Source organism: Eptesicus fuscus, chromosome 12 (genome assembly GCF_027574615.1).
Source record: "Eptesicus fuscus isolate TK198812 chromosome 12, DD_ASM_mEF_20220401, whole genome shotgun sequence".
NCBI classification, from domain to species: domain Eukaryota; kingdom Metazoa; phylum Chordata; class Mammalia; order Chiroptera; family Vespertilionidae; genus Eptesicus; species Eptesicus fuscus.
In genome coordinates this window covers 73765721-73783190 of record NC_072484.1, presented here as the reverse complement: position 1 = coordinate 73783190, position 17470 = coordinate 73765721, and the positions used below count along the sequence as shown (strand labels likewise).

The 17470-nt window shown below is 42.3% G+C and overlaps 1 protein-coding gene across 2 annotated transcripts in view; it reads right to left on the bottom strand.

Annotated features, from left to right (window-relative positions):
* Positions 1–17470, bottom strand: part of GALNT1 (polypeptide N-acetylgalactosaminyltransferase 1) — a 78894-nt gene that overhangs the window by 32023 nt on the left and 29401 nt on the right. For both annotated transcript variants that reach the window (XM_054724537.1, XM_054724536.1), the window contains one exon: positions 2731–2972. In XM_054724537.1, the coding sequence (XP_054580512.1) occupies positions 2731–2869 (139 nt within the window). In that variant the 5' untranslated portion in view covers positions 2870–2972. The remainder of the gene's footprint in view (positions 1–2730; positions 2973–17470) is intronic.

The window sequence follows — 17470 nt, the reverse complement described above, 5'->3', positions numbered from 1 at the left end:
TTCGGTCAATTTGCGTATTAGCCTTATTATATAGGATTTTTGGTATTTTCTTATTTATTAAAGCTGAGGACAGTGAAACAGGAATGGCTTAGGATAGAAGCAACAGGAGAGACCTATGCAGGGCTGCTTTGGCTCTAGAAACGCCACAGTAAAGAAGTGAGCTAATAGGGGACTGCTTTGGCTCAATGAAAAGTCAGAAAAAGGGGACAGGTTCAGGGGGTTGGCCTGAGATGGACTGCCGCTGCTCCCCCAGTTACAGGGTTCGTGAAGACCTTTAGAGTTTAGGAGAGAAAAGTAAAGATGCGCACCTGAGAAGGAAGAAAGGTGTGGGTGTGCTTCCAAAAGGGAGAGGGCCCAATTGCTATTTCTCACTATAATGATTGCTTAACCTGCCTTATCACACCCCACCAGGTTATGATCTCTTTTTAGCTGGGTCTTTAAAATTAATTTATGTACCTTCTGTGGAATTTAGCAATGTCTTATAGGAGTTTTATAACTGTATCCTGAACTAATATGTGAGTAAAAGTGCTCTTCAAAACAGGTCGAAGTGAAATCCCAGAATTGATAAGCACATAATATACCGTATTTTCTGGCGTATAAGATGACTTTTTAACCCAGGAAAGTCTCAAAATACAAGATGACTTTTTAACCCAGGAAAAATCTCAAAAGTTGGGGGTCTTATACGGTGGAAAACATGGTATTTGGGTTTTAAGCAATCTGATACACATTGTCAGAGATTTTTCTAACCTACTTCTGAGAAGATTTTCCTGGGTTAAAAAGTCATCTTATACGCCAGAAAGTTTACCATGTAAGGTGGAGCATCATGCAAGATAATTCTTATCAGAAGTAATGTTACACCTTGATATAGACGAAAGAGTATTTCAGATCCACAGTCCCACAATCTTATTCTTTGTTATATGCTTTTGAGATGTTAAAAACATTCCAAGAAGAATAGGTTCTAGGATGTATTAAATTTGGATAAATGGGTGTTAAACGTCCCACCTAAAAGGAATGGATATACAATGAAGTGAGGACAATAATGGGATGAAAATTCCTGTCTGGGGCATTACTTTTAATTCTTAGAATCAATTCTGGTTACTTACCTGTCTCTGAAAACAAAGAGCAATCAGCAGGTTTGGGGACTGGGATGTTCAGGGGTCAAGAGAACGCAGCAGAGCTCTGGACCTGACAATTATCTTTAGGGCATGGCATAGGCAACAAAGAGCAAGGGGGGGCCTCTAGTGGCCCTGATTTTAAGTATCCTGTGCCCTGTTCTAGTTTAAGATGATGCTTTATGGAAAAGTTAAAATGGGAACATTTTCATGCTGCTCAGTGTTGGAGTATTGTTATACAGAACCCCATCTATAACATATTCTTCGAGGGGGATGAAGGGGAGCTCTTGAATCTGATCAAGCCTCTGAACCTACTACAAATTCACAGGAAACGGGCACAGAAGGACATGATAAAAAATATGGAAGGATATAAATCCTGACTGTGGGGAACAAGAAAAAGAGAACCCAATTTCTTCTTCTTCAATAATAACCAAAAGAGGGGAGAGGGAGCAAAAAGAAAGAGTTATCCATGTATTCATGCCATAAGCCTAGCCTTGAATTGACAACTGTTGAAGCCAAATGATGGGTATCTGGGAATAAAAATTTCAAATTAAATTGTCTATTTTTTTCTACTTTTATTTCCCATCATTATGAAGTAAAAAAAACTCTCGCCTTGAGATCGTAAAGAATCAGGCAAAACTATACAACATACACAATCCTGCTACTGCAATATTTTACAAATTTGATCATCTGATACTTATAGTGCCCAGCACATTATATATTTTAACTTATTGGTGCACTTGAGATTTCACAGCCACATTTAAAATTACTATTAATCAAAAATTACATGACTACTATATGACTTACAGAATCTGCCAGATAAATTAAATGGACTAATTACTTTTCTTTGGCAAAAAGGCTAGGATAAAATGTGTGTAGTTAGTGAATATTTTTACTACAAATGCATTTGCAGTATTAAAAAATCAATAACAAAGAGGATGGTAAGCATAACTTCCTATGTATTCTACTTACCAGTCTTTTATGTAAATTTAAAGTGAGTTCAGTGAAATTTTTGTTTGAAAGTAACTAAAATGGGGTTTGGATATCATCAATTTTCTGAACTAAAAGAAAAAATTATTTTCTTGGCATATAATTTTATATGCCGATTATAAAAATCAAATCAATATTAATAAGGGAGTGACTAGGGTGTTATACTATGAAAATGAAGATATTTTATACTTCAGTTAAACTTCATTTACATGAGAATGTAGAAAAGTTTCGTGTTTTAGAAAAGTTAATTATCAAGAAAACTATAAGTTTCCTATGTATGACACCAAGTAAAATTAATGTATACAAACCAGATGACATAATTTTGAATGTACTTGAATAAACCTTGTAAGTTACTAATTTATATTTTTCTCATGGTAGTAGAATAAAGAAGTGTAAGTTTACACAATAGCTACTTAGCCATCCTTTGCATGATAATGCAACATTTTTAACTGTTGAAAGAACCATCAAAAAATTGTTGGAAATATGATCATCATATACAGGAAACCAGGGATCACTATTAATCTAAAAACGTTAAAATTATATAGTATCCAAATTAGTTAACAACAACAACAAAAAAAACAGTGACAAACTTATCAAAATGAGTGTTTTATTATAAAATGTCACTCACCATCCCCAGCAGGAAGTCCTCTCTCCTTTTTTTCATCACATTTGTTGCATTCACTGAAGTAAAGCAGCAGGAACATATCCAAGAGTACCCAAATCAAGGAGGTGGCCAGGACCACCTTGCAATATGCAAATTTTCTCATGGCACTTTAAGTCAAATGCAAAATTTTAAAATACATATATATAAATATACAAAGACCATGAAAATGTTTCCAATCCAGTTTCATCAAAAATCACGTTCATAACCTATAGAGAGAAAAAGAAAAAAAACCACATTAACTTAAAAATTCAGAATGTAGAGAACTGTAAAAATAATATGCATATGAAATTTTACTATGGAGAATAAGTTTATAGATCAAACTTAGAAAAATACTTTAAACATTAAAATTGTATAAAAAATAACTCCTACAGATCAATATACAACAACCCAGCAGGAAAATAAGTAAAAGATATAACAGGCACTTTGTAGATGGTAAATCTGAATAGCCAATAAACATGTAGACAAGTGTTCAATTCACTTTAATTAGGAAAATGCAAATGAAAACAGTGAGCTATTATATTATATCCATCAAACACAGGTGGCTTAACTGTCTTCTATTCAATTACTGTATTACATGCTAAGGCAAAGCCAAGCCATTGATTGCCACAGGAGTTTAAGAAACCAGTGATTCCCAATTCATTTCAACTAGTACTCACATTCAGTTCCCAAGGTCCAAAGACATATGCGTTCTCCTAGGAGCCTGTACTACAGCAGTTTATTGAGCTAATTCTTGTCCCTCTGTGCCATTGAGTCCCATCCCAAAAATGCTACAGTCACCAGCCATTCAGAAGCAGACTCATGGAAATTGTATTGAAAAAGAAAAGAGTATCATAAAATCTGAGACCTACTGTTGGCTCTGACAGTAATTTTATAGACTTCCCTGATCTTTAGTTTCTATTTCCTACCCAAACTCCACACCCCCATCTGTTAAAATATGAGAAAATGACTTGAGGAACTGTCACCAAATTTGGGATAGTTTGACCAGAAACGTTTCTGGCACTTAAGGAGTTCACCTTGGGGACCTCTGGAGCAGCCTGGGAGTCCTCAGAGAGGTACAGAGTCATCCACTGAGCAGCTGATACCAGCCTCAAAGGCCTGTGACACTGCTGATTAGGAGAGAGACTGGCCAAGTGCGTTCAGATGAGGTGTGCATTCAGAGGAGGGAGATGGAGGAAACATACACTCAGCACATATGACCCATATGGAAGCCTCATGAGCATATGCTCTGAAGGCCCAGGCTGTGGTCAATGCTGCAATCCCTTACAAGGGCAACTTTATGTTGCATGTCCCATGGCGGGCAGCACAGATGTATTTACCTGAACTATGTATGGTGTCACATGTGTAGATATATCAGGGTGATGACTTCATAAACTGTATAAATGTCTAATCATTGGGTTATACAGCTGAAACGAATATAATATGGTATGTCAACTGTAATTGGAAAAAAAATTATTAAGAAAAAACAGCCCTGGCTAGGTTGGTTCAGTGGCTAGAGCATCCGCCTGCGGACTGAAGGGTCCTGGGTTCGATTCCAGCCAAGGGCACATGTCCGGGTTGCGAGCTCAATCTCCAGTGGGGACATGCAGGAGGCAGCCAATGAATGATTCTCTCTCATCATTGATATTTCTATCTCTCTCTCCCTTTCCATTCCTCTCTGAAATCAATAAAAGAAATATCTACACTAATAAAAGAGAAAGATGCAAATTGACCGTGCATTCGCAACGCCCACCAGCCAATCAGGAGTATGCAAATTAACCCAATAAAGATGGTGGGTTAATTTGCATACACAGGCGCTGAGTGGCAGGGGCAGGACGCAGGCATTTCGCACCACCCCAGCCGCTCTGGGCCTCTGGGCAGCGTGGGAAGGTGGGAAGGCAGAAAGGTGGCTCCCACCAGAGCGAAGGCGATGCCGGCAGCCTGGGGAAGGAAGGCCCATTCTTGCACAAATATTTGCGCATCGGGCCTCTAGTATTTAAAAAAAGAAAAACAGCCCTGGCCAATGTGACTCAGTTAGTTGGGCGTCATCCAAGTGCATCAAGAGGTTGCTGATTCGATTCCCGGTAAAGGCACATGCCCTGGTTACAGGCTCAATCCCCAGTAGGGGGCAGCAAGTAGAAGCACATTGATGTCACATGAATGTTTCTCTTTTCCCTTCCTCTCTCTCTAAAAATCAATAAACTATTCTTTAACAACAACAACAAAAAACAACCCAGCACTCTCAGGCACCTAGACATAGGGTCACTAACTTTGTATCTACAGACCAGGCAGAGGTCTGAGATAGGAGACCCTTCAGAAGATCTATTCATTTAATTTATAGCTGGACTCTCTTCCAGGAGAACTAAAATACTCAAAAAGATTATAGTTATCCTCTAACACAGTAAGGAGAGCCTGGGTTATTTTATTTATATACTAATTATATTCTCCATTTGCTCCATTTCTCAAACAGAACTATAATCATTATATTCATTCATTTATTAATCCATTCAATAAACACAAACTCTATAAATGTAGGGAATGTTTCAAATGTAGAGAATACAAAAATGAACAAAATACACACTCCCTGCCCTTATAAAGTTTAGAATTGGCTATAGATAAGCAGGCATTAGTCAGTCACATAGATGTTTCAACTGTGAAAATGCTTTGAAGGGATGTATATAGTATTATAAACATCTGTAATCGACCTGATTTTGTCAAAAAGGATTCCCTGAGGAAGACATGATTTAAGGGGAAAAGAAGCATTTCAGACAGTGGGTAGCAAAGGTTCTATCTACAGCAAGAGGAACCCAACACTGAAAGGTCAGTGGATTGAAAACAAAAGAGGAAACTGAGATGAAGCTGGAGCTGGATATAAGTGAACAGATGTATGCCCTAACCAGTTTGGCTCAGTGGATAGAGTGTAGGCCTGCGGACTCAAGGGTCCCAGGTTCAATTCTGGTCAAGGGCATGTACCTTGGCTGTGGGCACATACCCAGTAGAGAATGTGCAGGAAGCAGCTGATTGATGTTTCTCTCTCATCTATGTTTCTAACTCTCTATCCTTCTCCCTTCCTCTCTGTAAAAATATCAATAAAATATATTTTAAAAATATTTTTTTAAAAAGTGGACAGATGTAAGATATTAAGGGACAAGCTCAGTGGGATTAAGGATGATTAGATGAGGGTAAAGAGGAGAAAATCCAGGCTTGTACAACTGGATACAGAGTGGTGCCGATCACAGAAATGAGCTAGTAAATGAGGACCAATTTTTGGGAGGGAGGAGAATCAAGATGGGAAGAAACCTAAGTTTGATTTTGGACTTGTTTAATATGAGGTGCCTTTGATACCTTCAAGGAGAGATGTTAGCCACAGCTGCTGGATACAAAAGTTTGGGGCTCAAAGGAGGAGTCTAAGGCAAAGATACACAGACAGAAGCCCCTACTCTCATGCAACTTTGTGGGGGCAAAGAGGCTAAAAAACATCAACACACAAACGAACTTTTGTGGAGCATTATTTCCCTCCTCCTGTGTGGGCTGGATTTAGTAACTTACTTCTACCCAACAATCTATGGTGGAAGTAATGGTGTGTGATTCAAAGGCTTGTCATGAAACATTCTCCTAGCTCTCCCTCAGATCACACACTCTGGGGAAAGCCAGCGCCATGTCATAAGGACACTCAAGGAGCCCTACTGTGAGGTCCACGTGGTGAGAAACTGGAGCCTGCCAACAACCAGCACTATCTGGCCAGGCATGGAAATGAACACTTTGGAAGCAGGCCCAGGCAAGCCTTCGGGTACCTGCAGCTTTAGCCAACGTCTTGACTGCAACATCCTGAAAGATCCTGAGTCAATACCACTCTGCTAAGCTGTTCCTGATTCCTGATCCAAAAAATACGAGGAAATAAATATTTATTGTTTAAAGCCATTAAGTTTATCAACAGAGAATTTCAAGAGCAAACTAGGACTAGAAAGGAAATTCTTTAAACTATAGTAAACATTTAATGATGGAAACTTCTGTCACATAAATAAGATGAGTTAGGCACTCAGTTCAACCTGACATTGTACTGGAGGTCTAAGCAATAAGAAAAAAAAAGAATTAGAAAGTAAAGAGACAAAATTATCTCAGCAGATAGCATGATTTCTATACAGAAATTCTAAAAGAATCAATAGCTAAACCATTAGAGCTAATTTATGATTTCATTAATGTTGCTGAACACAAGATGAACATAACATTAATCATGCTCCTGTATGATCATAATAACTAATGAGACTATAAAAAACAAATCACATTCCAAATAGCTATAAAATCTATACAGTATTTGGGAACAAATTTAAACTGTGTGCAAGACATGAAGAAAATTGTGAAGCTCTTATCAAAGGATATAAAACAACATTTGACTAATGAATAGATATACCATGTTCAGGAAAAAAAAACCCAGCTTCTTCCAATAATTAATCTATAAATTTGGTATAATTTTTTTTTTTACTGAGGTAAAATTGACATGTAACATTATAAATTAATATAATTCGAATGAAATACAAATGAAGCTTTGGGGGACTGGATTTATTATAAAGCAGAAGTATCTAAAACCATGTGGTTCTCAAAAATAAACCCATGCGTGTGTGGAATACTGAAAAGGTGCTACAACAAAGCAGAGTAGAAAACTGGTACAGGGACAAACGGCTTTCCATATGGTAAAACATAAATTTAGATCCCACCTTATACCAACAACAGTAAATCTGTGCATAGACAATAACTGAAGCCAATGTTGTTCAAACAAAGGAGCAACTATTTTTGGCCAATTACCTACTGTCTGGCTAAGGTCAGGATGGCAACAATCCCCTAGGTTTCAATAGTATATAGGATGTCCCCCCAAAATGTACACACCCTTTAACAGCTGATAAGTCACTTCATTTTCAGTTCTTTTCAAGTTTAACTGATCTGAAATAATGGGTGAAACTAAACCAAGTTTTGAACAAAGAAAATTAATCCTGAAGTGCCACTAGACTTTTTTTCGTGGGGATACATAAAAGATAAAGTTTACGGTACAAAACCAGCAACAGATAACTAACTGAGGGCACACAAATACCAAACGAAATGATTCTTGATGTTTGCTATTCCACTACTTCGAGTTATCAGCAGTGCCAAAACAATCATCAGTTTGAAAACAGGCATTGACAATGAAAATTATTCATTTCTGTAGTTTCTTTTAAATTTTGAAAATGAACTGTATGTTAATAAACATTGACTTTATAATCATTCAAAGTGCATATACATTTTGGGGGCACATCTCTATTCTCCACTTCCTATAAAGGTCTACATTTCTGCCACTGTCTTTGAGTCAAATGATAATTAAAATTTAGTACTGAGAAGGCTTATTCACTAGCAAAAAAAAAAAAAAAACACCAAATTTTTTTCAAGTATTAGCAGATTCTTATTCTACCTGCATTAATAACAAAGACAGTAAAAACCAATCTCAAACCCCTGCATAAGATGATGTCCACATTCCATATAGACATGGATCTTCTCTTTTTCAGGTGTTACCCCAAGTTTAGAGGTTGGGGGAACAGGCTTATTTTGGATACTAATGGTATAGACCAGTGATTGGCAAACTCATTAATCAACAGAGCCAAATATCAACAGTACAACAATTGAAATTTCTTTTGAGAGCCAAATTTTTTGAACTTAAACTATATAGTTAGGTACACTGTTAACTTAATTAGGGTACTCCTAAGCTAGCCTTTGCTAAAAACTCAAGGGGCCAAAGAGCCGCATGTGGCTCGCGAGCCGTAGTTTGCCGACCACTGGTATAGACTCCCACAAAATTTACTGGCTTGACTGTTTCAATGTAGAGCATGCAATGTTTGGTATCTTAAGTAGAATGTCACTTTCTAAGGTAAAACTGACTTAATTTCTAGGAATACCTTTAAAAGTCTATATTTTTTCCTAGCTATAAAAGTAATACATGTTCAATGCAAAGAACTAAGGAAACACAGAAAACCACCTATAAACCCTAATAAGCACTACTACCACCAATGGGTTAAGTGTCTGTTCATTCATTCAGAATAGATATTAGAAATATTATGTCTTAAAGTAAGTCTGTAATATCTATTTTGTCTCATTTTTGTGTCTTAAAAGCCCTTATCAGGGAGAAAAGGGATGGGTGTGACTTTAAAGGGTTAGCATAAGAGATTTTCACGGTGATGCTGTATTTTGATGTATGTTTTTTTAATTAAAATAATATGCTCAACAGACACTTCTAACCCCTCTTCCCACCCCTGCCACTGAGCATCATGTCTTAAGCAACATCAAATACCTTAATGGCTGCTTCAAATTAGTACTGATATTCACAGTCAATGTCAAAATGCCACATATTGTCGAACACTTAAAGAATAGACATAAATGGATACAAACTGAGGTGGCTCCCTGCGCCTCATGATTCTGACCTTTGCTCTCTGTGCCCTCCCTGAAGGGTTCTTCTGACACAAGACAAATGACCTGGCCAGGCCCACCACAGAACCTCATCCCTGGCTTCTTGAGTCACAGAGCTAGAAGCCTGTGCATCTAGGACTGCCAACACTGCCCAGCACACAGAGAAAGCCCAACAGTATGTAGGGTGTCCCAAAAAAATGTATACACACTTTTCTTTAGGTTTCTGTTATTACAGGCAGTACTGCTATGAACATTCCTGAACACACTCTGCAGTCCAAGAGGGGGACAAGCAGAGGCATACAGATCAAGAGGCAGAGGGTCCTGTGGCGACCAAGTCCTGCACTCTTCCTTGGCTTTTGTGAATACCCAGGAGTCCTTCCTTCAATCCCCTTTTCTGCTTATGAGAGTATCCATTGGATTCCTGACATAGTCAGAACATCTGGGGTGGCGGGGGTGGGGAAGTGGAATTTACTAGTATAGGTAAAACCAAGCAGGTCCTGGTTCATCCTCTTAGTGCCCCAAATCACAAAAACATATCAATCCTAAGTATACAAAAACTCATCATAGAAACAAAGGATCACAACACAACACAACACAGCACCACACAGATCCATCAGTTGGCTGAAGAATAAAGAACATAACCTTTAGTTCCCTCTCCAATCCCATCTCTTCCCCAGCTCCTCACTGCCAACCTTTATTCACAACTTAACACTCTTTTTCCTGATAGTTTTACCTCACAGTCTCTCTTAACAATGCCTTGTTTACATTTATTTCTGAACTGCTTATAAATAGAAAAAACCTGAGACTTGCTTTTTTTTTTAACACTGTGTTCCCAAGATCTATCCATGTGTTGCACATAGTTGTAGTTACTTCATTTTCATTGGCTTAGCATACCCCCGTTTATCCACTCTACTTCTAATGGGCATTTGGTTCTTTTTAGGTTTCTGTTATTACAAGCAGTACTGCTAGGAACATTCATGAACGTATTTCCTGGTACAACATGCAAATATATTTATTTAGGGCAGGGGCCAGCAAATTTCTTCTGCAAAAGGTCAAATAGTAAATATTTTAGGCTCTGTAGGACATCTATGTCACAACCATTTTAATCTGGTACCACAAAAGCAGCATAAATGATATGTAAACAAGTAAATGCGACAGTATTTCAATAAAACTTTACGAACACTGAAATGTAAATGTCATATAATTTTCACATCACAAATTACAAAATATTATTTTAATTTTTTAACCATTTAAAAATTGTTAAAAAACCTTTAACTATGAGCCTTGATCTAGAGTATATCCTTAGGGGTATTAGGTCACAGATTTATGCATATCCTACCTAATAAAAGAGCAATATGCAAATTAACCATCACTCCACTACACCCACCAGCCACACCCACCAGGAAACCATCCGCTGGAGGCTTTTCCGGCCTTGGGCACCAATGGGGAAGCCTGCGATGGGTCGCAGGGAACTGGGGGTCGGCTCCTGCGAGGGGGTCTGCTCCTGTGGTGGATTGCAAGGAGCTGGGGTCCCCTGCTCAATGGGTGGTGTCTGCGATCACAGGGAGCTGGAGGTCCCCTTCCCAGGTCTAAAGCTTTGGCCAGAGGCTTTAGGCCTGGGCAGGGCACAGCCAGTGATTGGTGTGAACTATAGAGGAAACACCTTTTCTGACTGCACATTGGCTAAGCTTCCTGTATGCCACTGGTAATATTCTTAGTAACTTGGGTAATAAGAATCCAAAAAGGTGATCTAGGGTTTTTCCACCACACTTCTGGAGAAAAAAACGAAGGTCCGCTGCTGGAAGGCTAAGAAATGTCATATCCTGCCCTAGCTGTTTTGACTCAGTGGATAGAGCCTCGGCCTGCCCACAGAAGGGTCTGGGTTGATTCTGATCAAGGGCATGTACCTAGGTTGCAGGCTCCTCCCTGGCTGGGGCCCAGATCAGGGCTCATGCAGGAGGCAACCAACCAAAGTGTTCCTCTCACTTTGATGTTTCTCTCTGTCTTTCCCTTTATCTTCCACATTCTCTAAAAGTCAATGGACCCCTAGATCCGGGTGAGGCCACACGCCCCTGGGTCCGGGTGAGGCCACGCGCCCCTAGGTCCGGGTGAAGCTGGATCCCGGGTCCGGGTGAGGCCGTGCACCCCTGGATCCGGGTGAGGCTGGGTCCCGGGTCCGGGTGAGGCCGCCCCCCTGGGTCTGGGTGAGGCTATGCACCCCTAGGTCCGGGTGAAGCCGCCCCCTGGGACCAGGTGAGGCCGTGCACCCCTGGATCTGGGTGAGGCCACGTGACCCTGGGTCTGGGTGAGGCCACGCGCCCCTGGGTCCGGGTGAGGCCATGTGCCCTTGGATCCGGGTGAGGCTGGGTCCCAGGTCCGGGTGAGGCCACGCGACCCTGGGTCTGGGAGAGGCCACGCATCCCTGGGTCCGGGTGAGGCCACACGCCCCTGGGTCCGGGTGAAGCTGAATCCTGGGTCCGGGTGAGGCCGTGTGCCCTTGGATCCGGGTGAGGCTGGGTCCCGGGTCCGGGTGAGGCCGCACGCGCCCCTGGGTCCGGGAGAGGCCACGCGCCCCTGGGTCCGAGTGAAGTTGGATCCTGGGTCTGGGTGAGGCCGTGTGCCCTTGGATCCGGGTGAGGCTGGGTCCCGGGTCCGGGTGAGGCCGCACGCACCTGGGTCCGGGTGAGGCCACGCGCCCCTGGGTCCGGGAGAGGCCACGCGCCCCTGGGTCCAGGTGAGGCCACACGCCCCTGGGTCCGGGTGAGGCCACGCACCCCTGAGTCCGGGTGAAGTCGTGCCCCTGGGTCCGGCCGAGACCAAACCAGAGGGAGTCAGACCTGCATTACCACCATTTGTCCACCATCCAGAGCTGAAAAGTCAGTGCCGACATGTACACATAAGGAACTGGTGGACATTGAAATTGGGTCTCAAAAGAACTGTTGGTCCAGAAAGAAACTCACTACAGACTGATTTATTTGCCTGTCAGCATAACTATTATTGCTCGTCTCATATTCAGTTCTTATAAGTATACTAGAAGCCCGGTGCACGAAATTCGTGCACGGCGGGGGGTTGTCCCTCAGCCCAGCCTATACCCTGTCCAATCTGGGACTCCTGGAGGGATGTCCGACTGGGATCAGGCCTCAACGGGCAGTCGGACATCCCTCTCACAATCCAGGACTGCTGGCTCCCAACTGCTTGCCTGCCTGCCTTCCTGATTGTCCCTAACTGCTTCTGCCTGACAGCCTGATCACCCCCTAACCACTCCGCTGCCAGCCTGGTTGATGCTTAACTGCTCCCCTGCCAGCCTGTTTGCCCCCAACTTCCCTCCTCTGCCAGCCTGGTCACCCCTAACTGCCCTCTCCTGCAGGGTTGATCACCTCCAACTGCCCTCCCTTGCAGGCCGGGTGCCTCCCAACTGCCCTCTCCTGCTGGCCATCTTGTAGTGGCCATCTTGTGTCCACATGGGGGCAGCCATCTTTGACCACATGGGGGGAGCTATATTGTGTGTTGCAGTGATGATCAATCTGTATATTACTCTTTTATTAGATAGGATAGAGGCCTGGTGCTCGGTGGGGGCCAGCTGGTTTGCCCTGAAGGGTGTCCCAGAACAGGGTGGGGTTCCCTTGGGGCATGGGGCGGCCTGAGCAAGGGGCCTGTGGTGGTTTGCAGGCCGGCCACGCCCCCTGGCAACCCAAGGGGAGGCCCTGGTATCTGGAATTTATTTTCCTTCTACAATTGAAACTTTGTAGCCTGGAGCAGAGCCAAGCCTGCTGCTCCCTCCGGGGCGGCAGACATTTCTGTGGCAGTTAATTCACCTTCTGCAATTGAAACTTTGTAGCCTTAAGCGGGTGAGCCCGGCCAGGGTGTGCAGAAAGCTTTGCTTCCCCTGTTGCCGCCGGCAACCCTGGCCTGCTCTCTCAAGCTCCATTCTGCCGCCATTTGTTTGAATTTGTTTAACTTCTATAATTGAAACTTTGTAGCTTGAGTGGAGGCTTAGGCCTGCAACGGCTATGGAAAGCTTGGCTTACTCTGTTACCTGGGAATCCTTGCTCTCTGTGGCTGTAGCCATCTTGGATTGGGGTTAATTTGCATACTTGCCCTGATTGGCTAGTGGGCGTGGCTTATGTAGTGGAGTGATGGTTAATTTGCATATTACCATTTTATTAGAGAGGATTTCTAGTGACACATGATCTCGCTCATCTAGGGGAAATGATGAACAACATAGACTGATGAACAAGAACAGAACTAGAAACAAGGAGGCATTGATCAGACTATCGGGCCTCAGAGGGAGGATAGGGGAGGGAGTGAGGAGGGGGGATAGATCAACCAAAGGACTTGTGTGCATGCATACGAGCCTAACCAATGGTTAAGGACAACAGGGAGGTGGGGGCATCCGTGGGGAGGGGTGTGGGATGGGAATGGGGGGATGAGGACAAATATGTGACACCTTAATCAATAAAGAAATAAAAAAAAAGTCAATGGAAACATATCCTTAGGTGAGGATAAAAAAAAAAAGAAAGAAAGAAATGCATATCCTGTGAAAGACACATCTTGAAAATGCCTAAAGAAAGTTGTCTTTTTTTTCTTGGTGAAGGGACTGGAGTCGTGTTGATGAAAACACCTTGGTGGCTGTGGTCACTGGCAGTGGCTGCAGCAGCAGGGTGATGGGGCTGGTGCCTTCCCCTGACCAGCCCAGTTGCCTCCCACAAAGGGAGGCCAGACTGCGGCTTAGGCCCGCTTCCCGTGGGGGTTGGGCCTAAGCCATCAGTAGGACATCCCCTGAGGGCTCCCAGTATGTGAGAGGGGGCAGGTTGGGCTGAGGGACGCCCCCCACCCCCAGTGAACGAATTTCATGCACCGGGCCCCTAGTTTTAAATATGACTAAATACGATCAATTTGTTTTCCCAGATGGTTGAAGCAAAATGAGAGCTCTGGATGTATTATATCCTTGTCAACACTCATTGATGTCAATTTTTTAATTTTTTTACAATCTGATGGGTGTGAAGTTGGTATCTTAACGTACTTTTAATCTGCATTTCCCCACCATCTCTAACCTTACTGGCCATCCCATTTCCACTGCCTACTGAAGTCTATTTAGTTTTTCTTCTTATTAATTTGTTAAAATATGTTTTTATTGGTTTCAGAGAGAGGAAGGGAGAGGGAGAGAGATAGAAATATCAATAATGAGAGAGAATCATCCATCAGCTGCCTCCTGCACGCCCCCCCCCACTGCGGATCAAGCCCACTACCTGGGCCTATGCCCTGACCGGGAATTGAACTGTGACCTCCTGGTTCATAGGTCGACGCTCAACCACTGAGCACACTGGTCAGGCTATAGCTTATCCTATCTAATAATAGACAAATATGCAAATTGACCATACCTCCAACACATCCACAAGCCACTCCCACAAGCACGTCCACCATCCAATCAGAGCGAGCATGCAAATTAACCCAAACCAAGATGGCTACAGCCACAGAGAGCAAGGTTTCCTAGGTAACAGAGGAAGCTGAGCTTTCCGCCTGCCCTTGCCAGGCCTAAGCCTCCACTCAAGCTACAAAGTTTCAATTATAGAAGGTAAACAAATTCAAACAAATGGCGGCAGAATGGAGCTTGAGAGAGCAGGCCAGGGTTGCCGCCGGCAACAGGGAAAGCAAAGCTTTCCGCACACCCTGGCCGTGCCCACCCACTTAAGGCAACAAAGTTTCAATTATAACCCCAACAGAAATGGCTGCTAGCCTCGGAGGGAGCCCCAGACTTGGCTCCGCTCCAGGCTACAAAGTTTCAATTGTAGAAGGAAAATAAATTCCAGATACCAGGGCCTCAGCTTGGGTTGCCAGGGGGCGTGGCCGGCCTGCAAACCACCACAGGCCCCTTGCTCAGGCCGCCCCACACCCCAAGGGAACCCCCACCTGATTTGGGACGCCCTTCAGGGCAAACCAGCTGGCCCTCACCCCTGTACCAGGCCTCTATCCTATCTAATAAAAGAGTAATATGCAGATTGATCATCACTGCAACACACAATATAGCTGCCCCCATGTGGTCAAAGATCCTGTCCCCATGTGGACACAAGATGGCCCACCACAAGATGGCCAGCAGGAGAGGGCAGTTGGGAGGCACCCGGCCTGCAAGGGAGGGCAGTTGAGAGGGACCAAGCCTGCAAGGGAGGGCAGTTGGAGGTGATCAACCCTGCAGGAGAGGGCAGTTAGGGGTGACCAGGCCGGCAGAGGAGGGAAGTTGGGGGCAAACAGGCTGGCAGCAGAGTGGTTAGGGGGTGATAGGCTGGCAGGCAGAAGCAGTTAGGGGCAATCAGGAAGGCAGGCAGGCAAGCAGTTGGGAGCCAGCAGTCCTGGATTGTGAGAGGGATGTCCCATATTGGAGAGGGTACAGGCTGGGCTGAGGGACAACCCCCCCGCCGGGCACGAATTTCGTGCACCGGGCCTCTAGTCTTCTTAAGAAGAGCTGTCTTTTATGGTTCACATTTTCTAAGTCTAAAATTCCTCTCTATGTAGAGACTATTTTAAAGTTTTACGCTTTAGGTTTCAGTAGAGATTGAATGTCATTTTCTTCCATGTGGATAACCAACTGTTGAGTACTGTTTATGGAAAGTTCATCCTTTCCCTAATGGTGTGCAATGCCAACTTTGTTACAAACCTGGTTTCTAGGGTTCTATTTTCTGTTCCATTGGTCTGTCTATCCCTACACCACATTGATGTCTTAATTATAATAGCTTTAAAATAATTCTTGATCTGTGGTAAAGCAAGCCTTGTCACCTTTCACTACTTCTTGAGGAATGCCTTGGCTACTCTTGACTCATTGGTCTTCCTTAACTTTGCTGACCACTCAATTATTTAAAATTCTATCCATTGCAAAAGAAACCTAGTAGTTAAAACTGTTTACATAACTATGGTGGAACAATTCTACTGCTCTGAGAAAGTACATTTAAAAAATCATAAAGACCATAAAAAAGAAGTTGGTATTGAAGGAGGAATTAAACTCAAGTCTAATAGTTAAGTTCCAAGAATTTTACAAAATGACATGATTTTCAAAATAACTTTTATGTCTACTATATTTTGTTTCTTTAAAAAAAAGTTTCAGTCTTTTAGAGTCACAACTCATTACATGCTCTTTGGATATTTACTGAGTCTTGGCCAACTATGTTCTTTATACCGTGTCGGGTACTGTGTATGGTACAAGCATAAAGGCAATGATCCACACCACAGAAGCACTTATCACACTGCTAATCACCAGTCTAAGAGACATGCCATTCACATTATAAGAGAAACATCAATTCAGCAAACTTGGCAGGGAAAAGACATCCAGATAGGGAAGTTTCTAAACAGGTTTTCTCAGAAGGCAATATAAGACACTAAACCTTCTGCAACAAGATTTTCTTAAAGTAAATTTTTCTGTAATTGTTTTCTGTCTTTTCTCTATCTAAAACCTTTTATGGCTTCCCCGTTCTTCTATTTTGTTCTAAAGAACACTGTTATTGCAGGACTCAAACCTGAGAGTCCTTGCTAAAGAAAGTCTATGGTCAAATAAATTAGGGGAATGCTATGTGCTCTCCTTGCCCTGGGAGATTCATACTATATATTATGGCACCGAAGGTTCTGTGAATTTCTGCAATAAGGAAACCTACTTAACTTTATTAACTCAGAACTTCTCATTTTCAAGCATGGAACTTTCCCCATATCCTTTGTTTTTCTTTTTTGCATAACATAAAGCAGGTTCAAATAGCAATAAATAAAGTAGTAGAGATTGGTTTCAAATGCTGGTATCAGGCAATTTTTAAACTATGGGTTACTTTCTTTTTGCAAAACTGCTATATGTGTATATCTGCAAATTCTGTAAAAAAGAGATCCCATTCTGTTTAAAAGTCCCTCACAAAATAGGCCTTCATAAAGTAAAAATTAATTCTGTTTAATATCTTGATTTAACCATTTTAACTTCATTATTTCTGTTTTGTTCCTTAACATAATACATATCTGGATATAATATAAATAGTTGTGGACAAAAATGGGAAATCCAAAAGTCACCATTATATAAATCCCTAAAAGAAAATATTCTACAAACTTCTCAGAAAAGTGAAATTTGTCAAATATTTCTACTATCAATTCTTTTTTTAAAATTTAGAATATCATATTCTAAAGACTATATCAGCGCAAATACTACATTCAGCAAATGCAGCCTTATCTCAGGTAGGATGCTGTGAGGAAGGAGTTAACACAGCAGGTCTATTTTACTCAGTCCTTGCTAATCCTGGGAGAATGCCTGGAGCATAGCAATGACTCTTGGCCA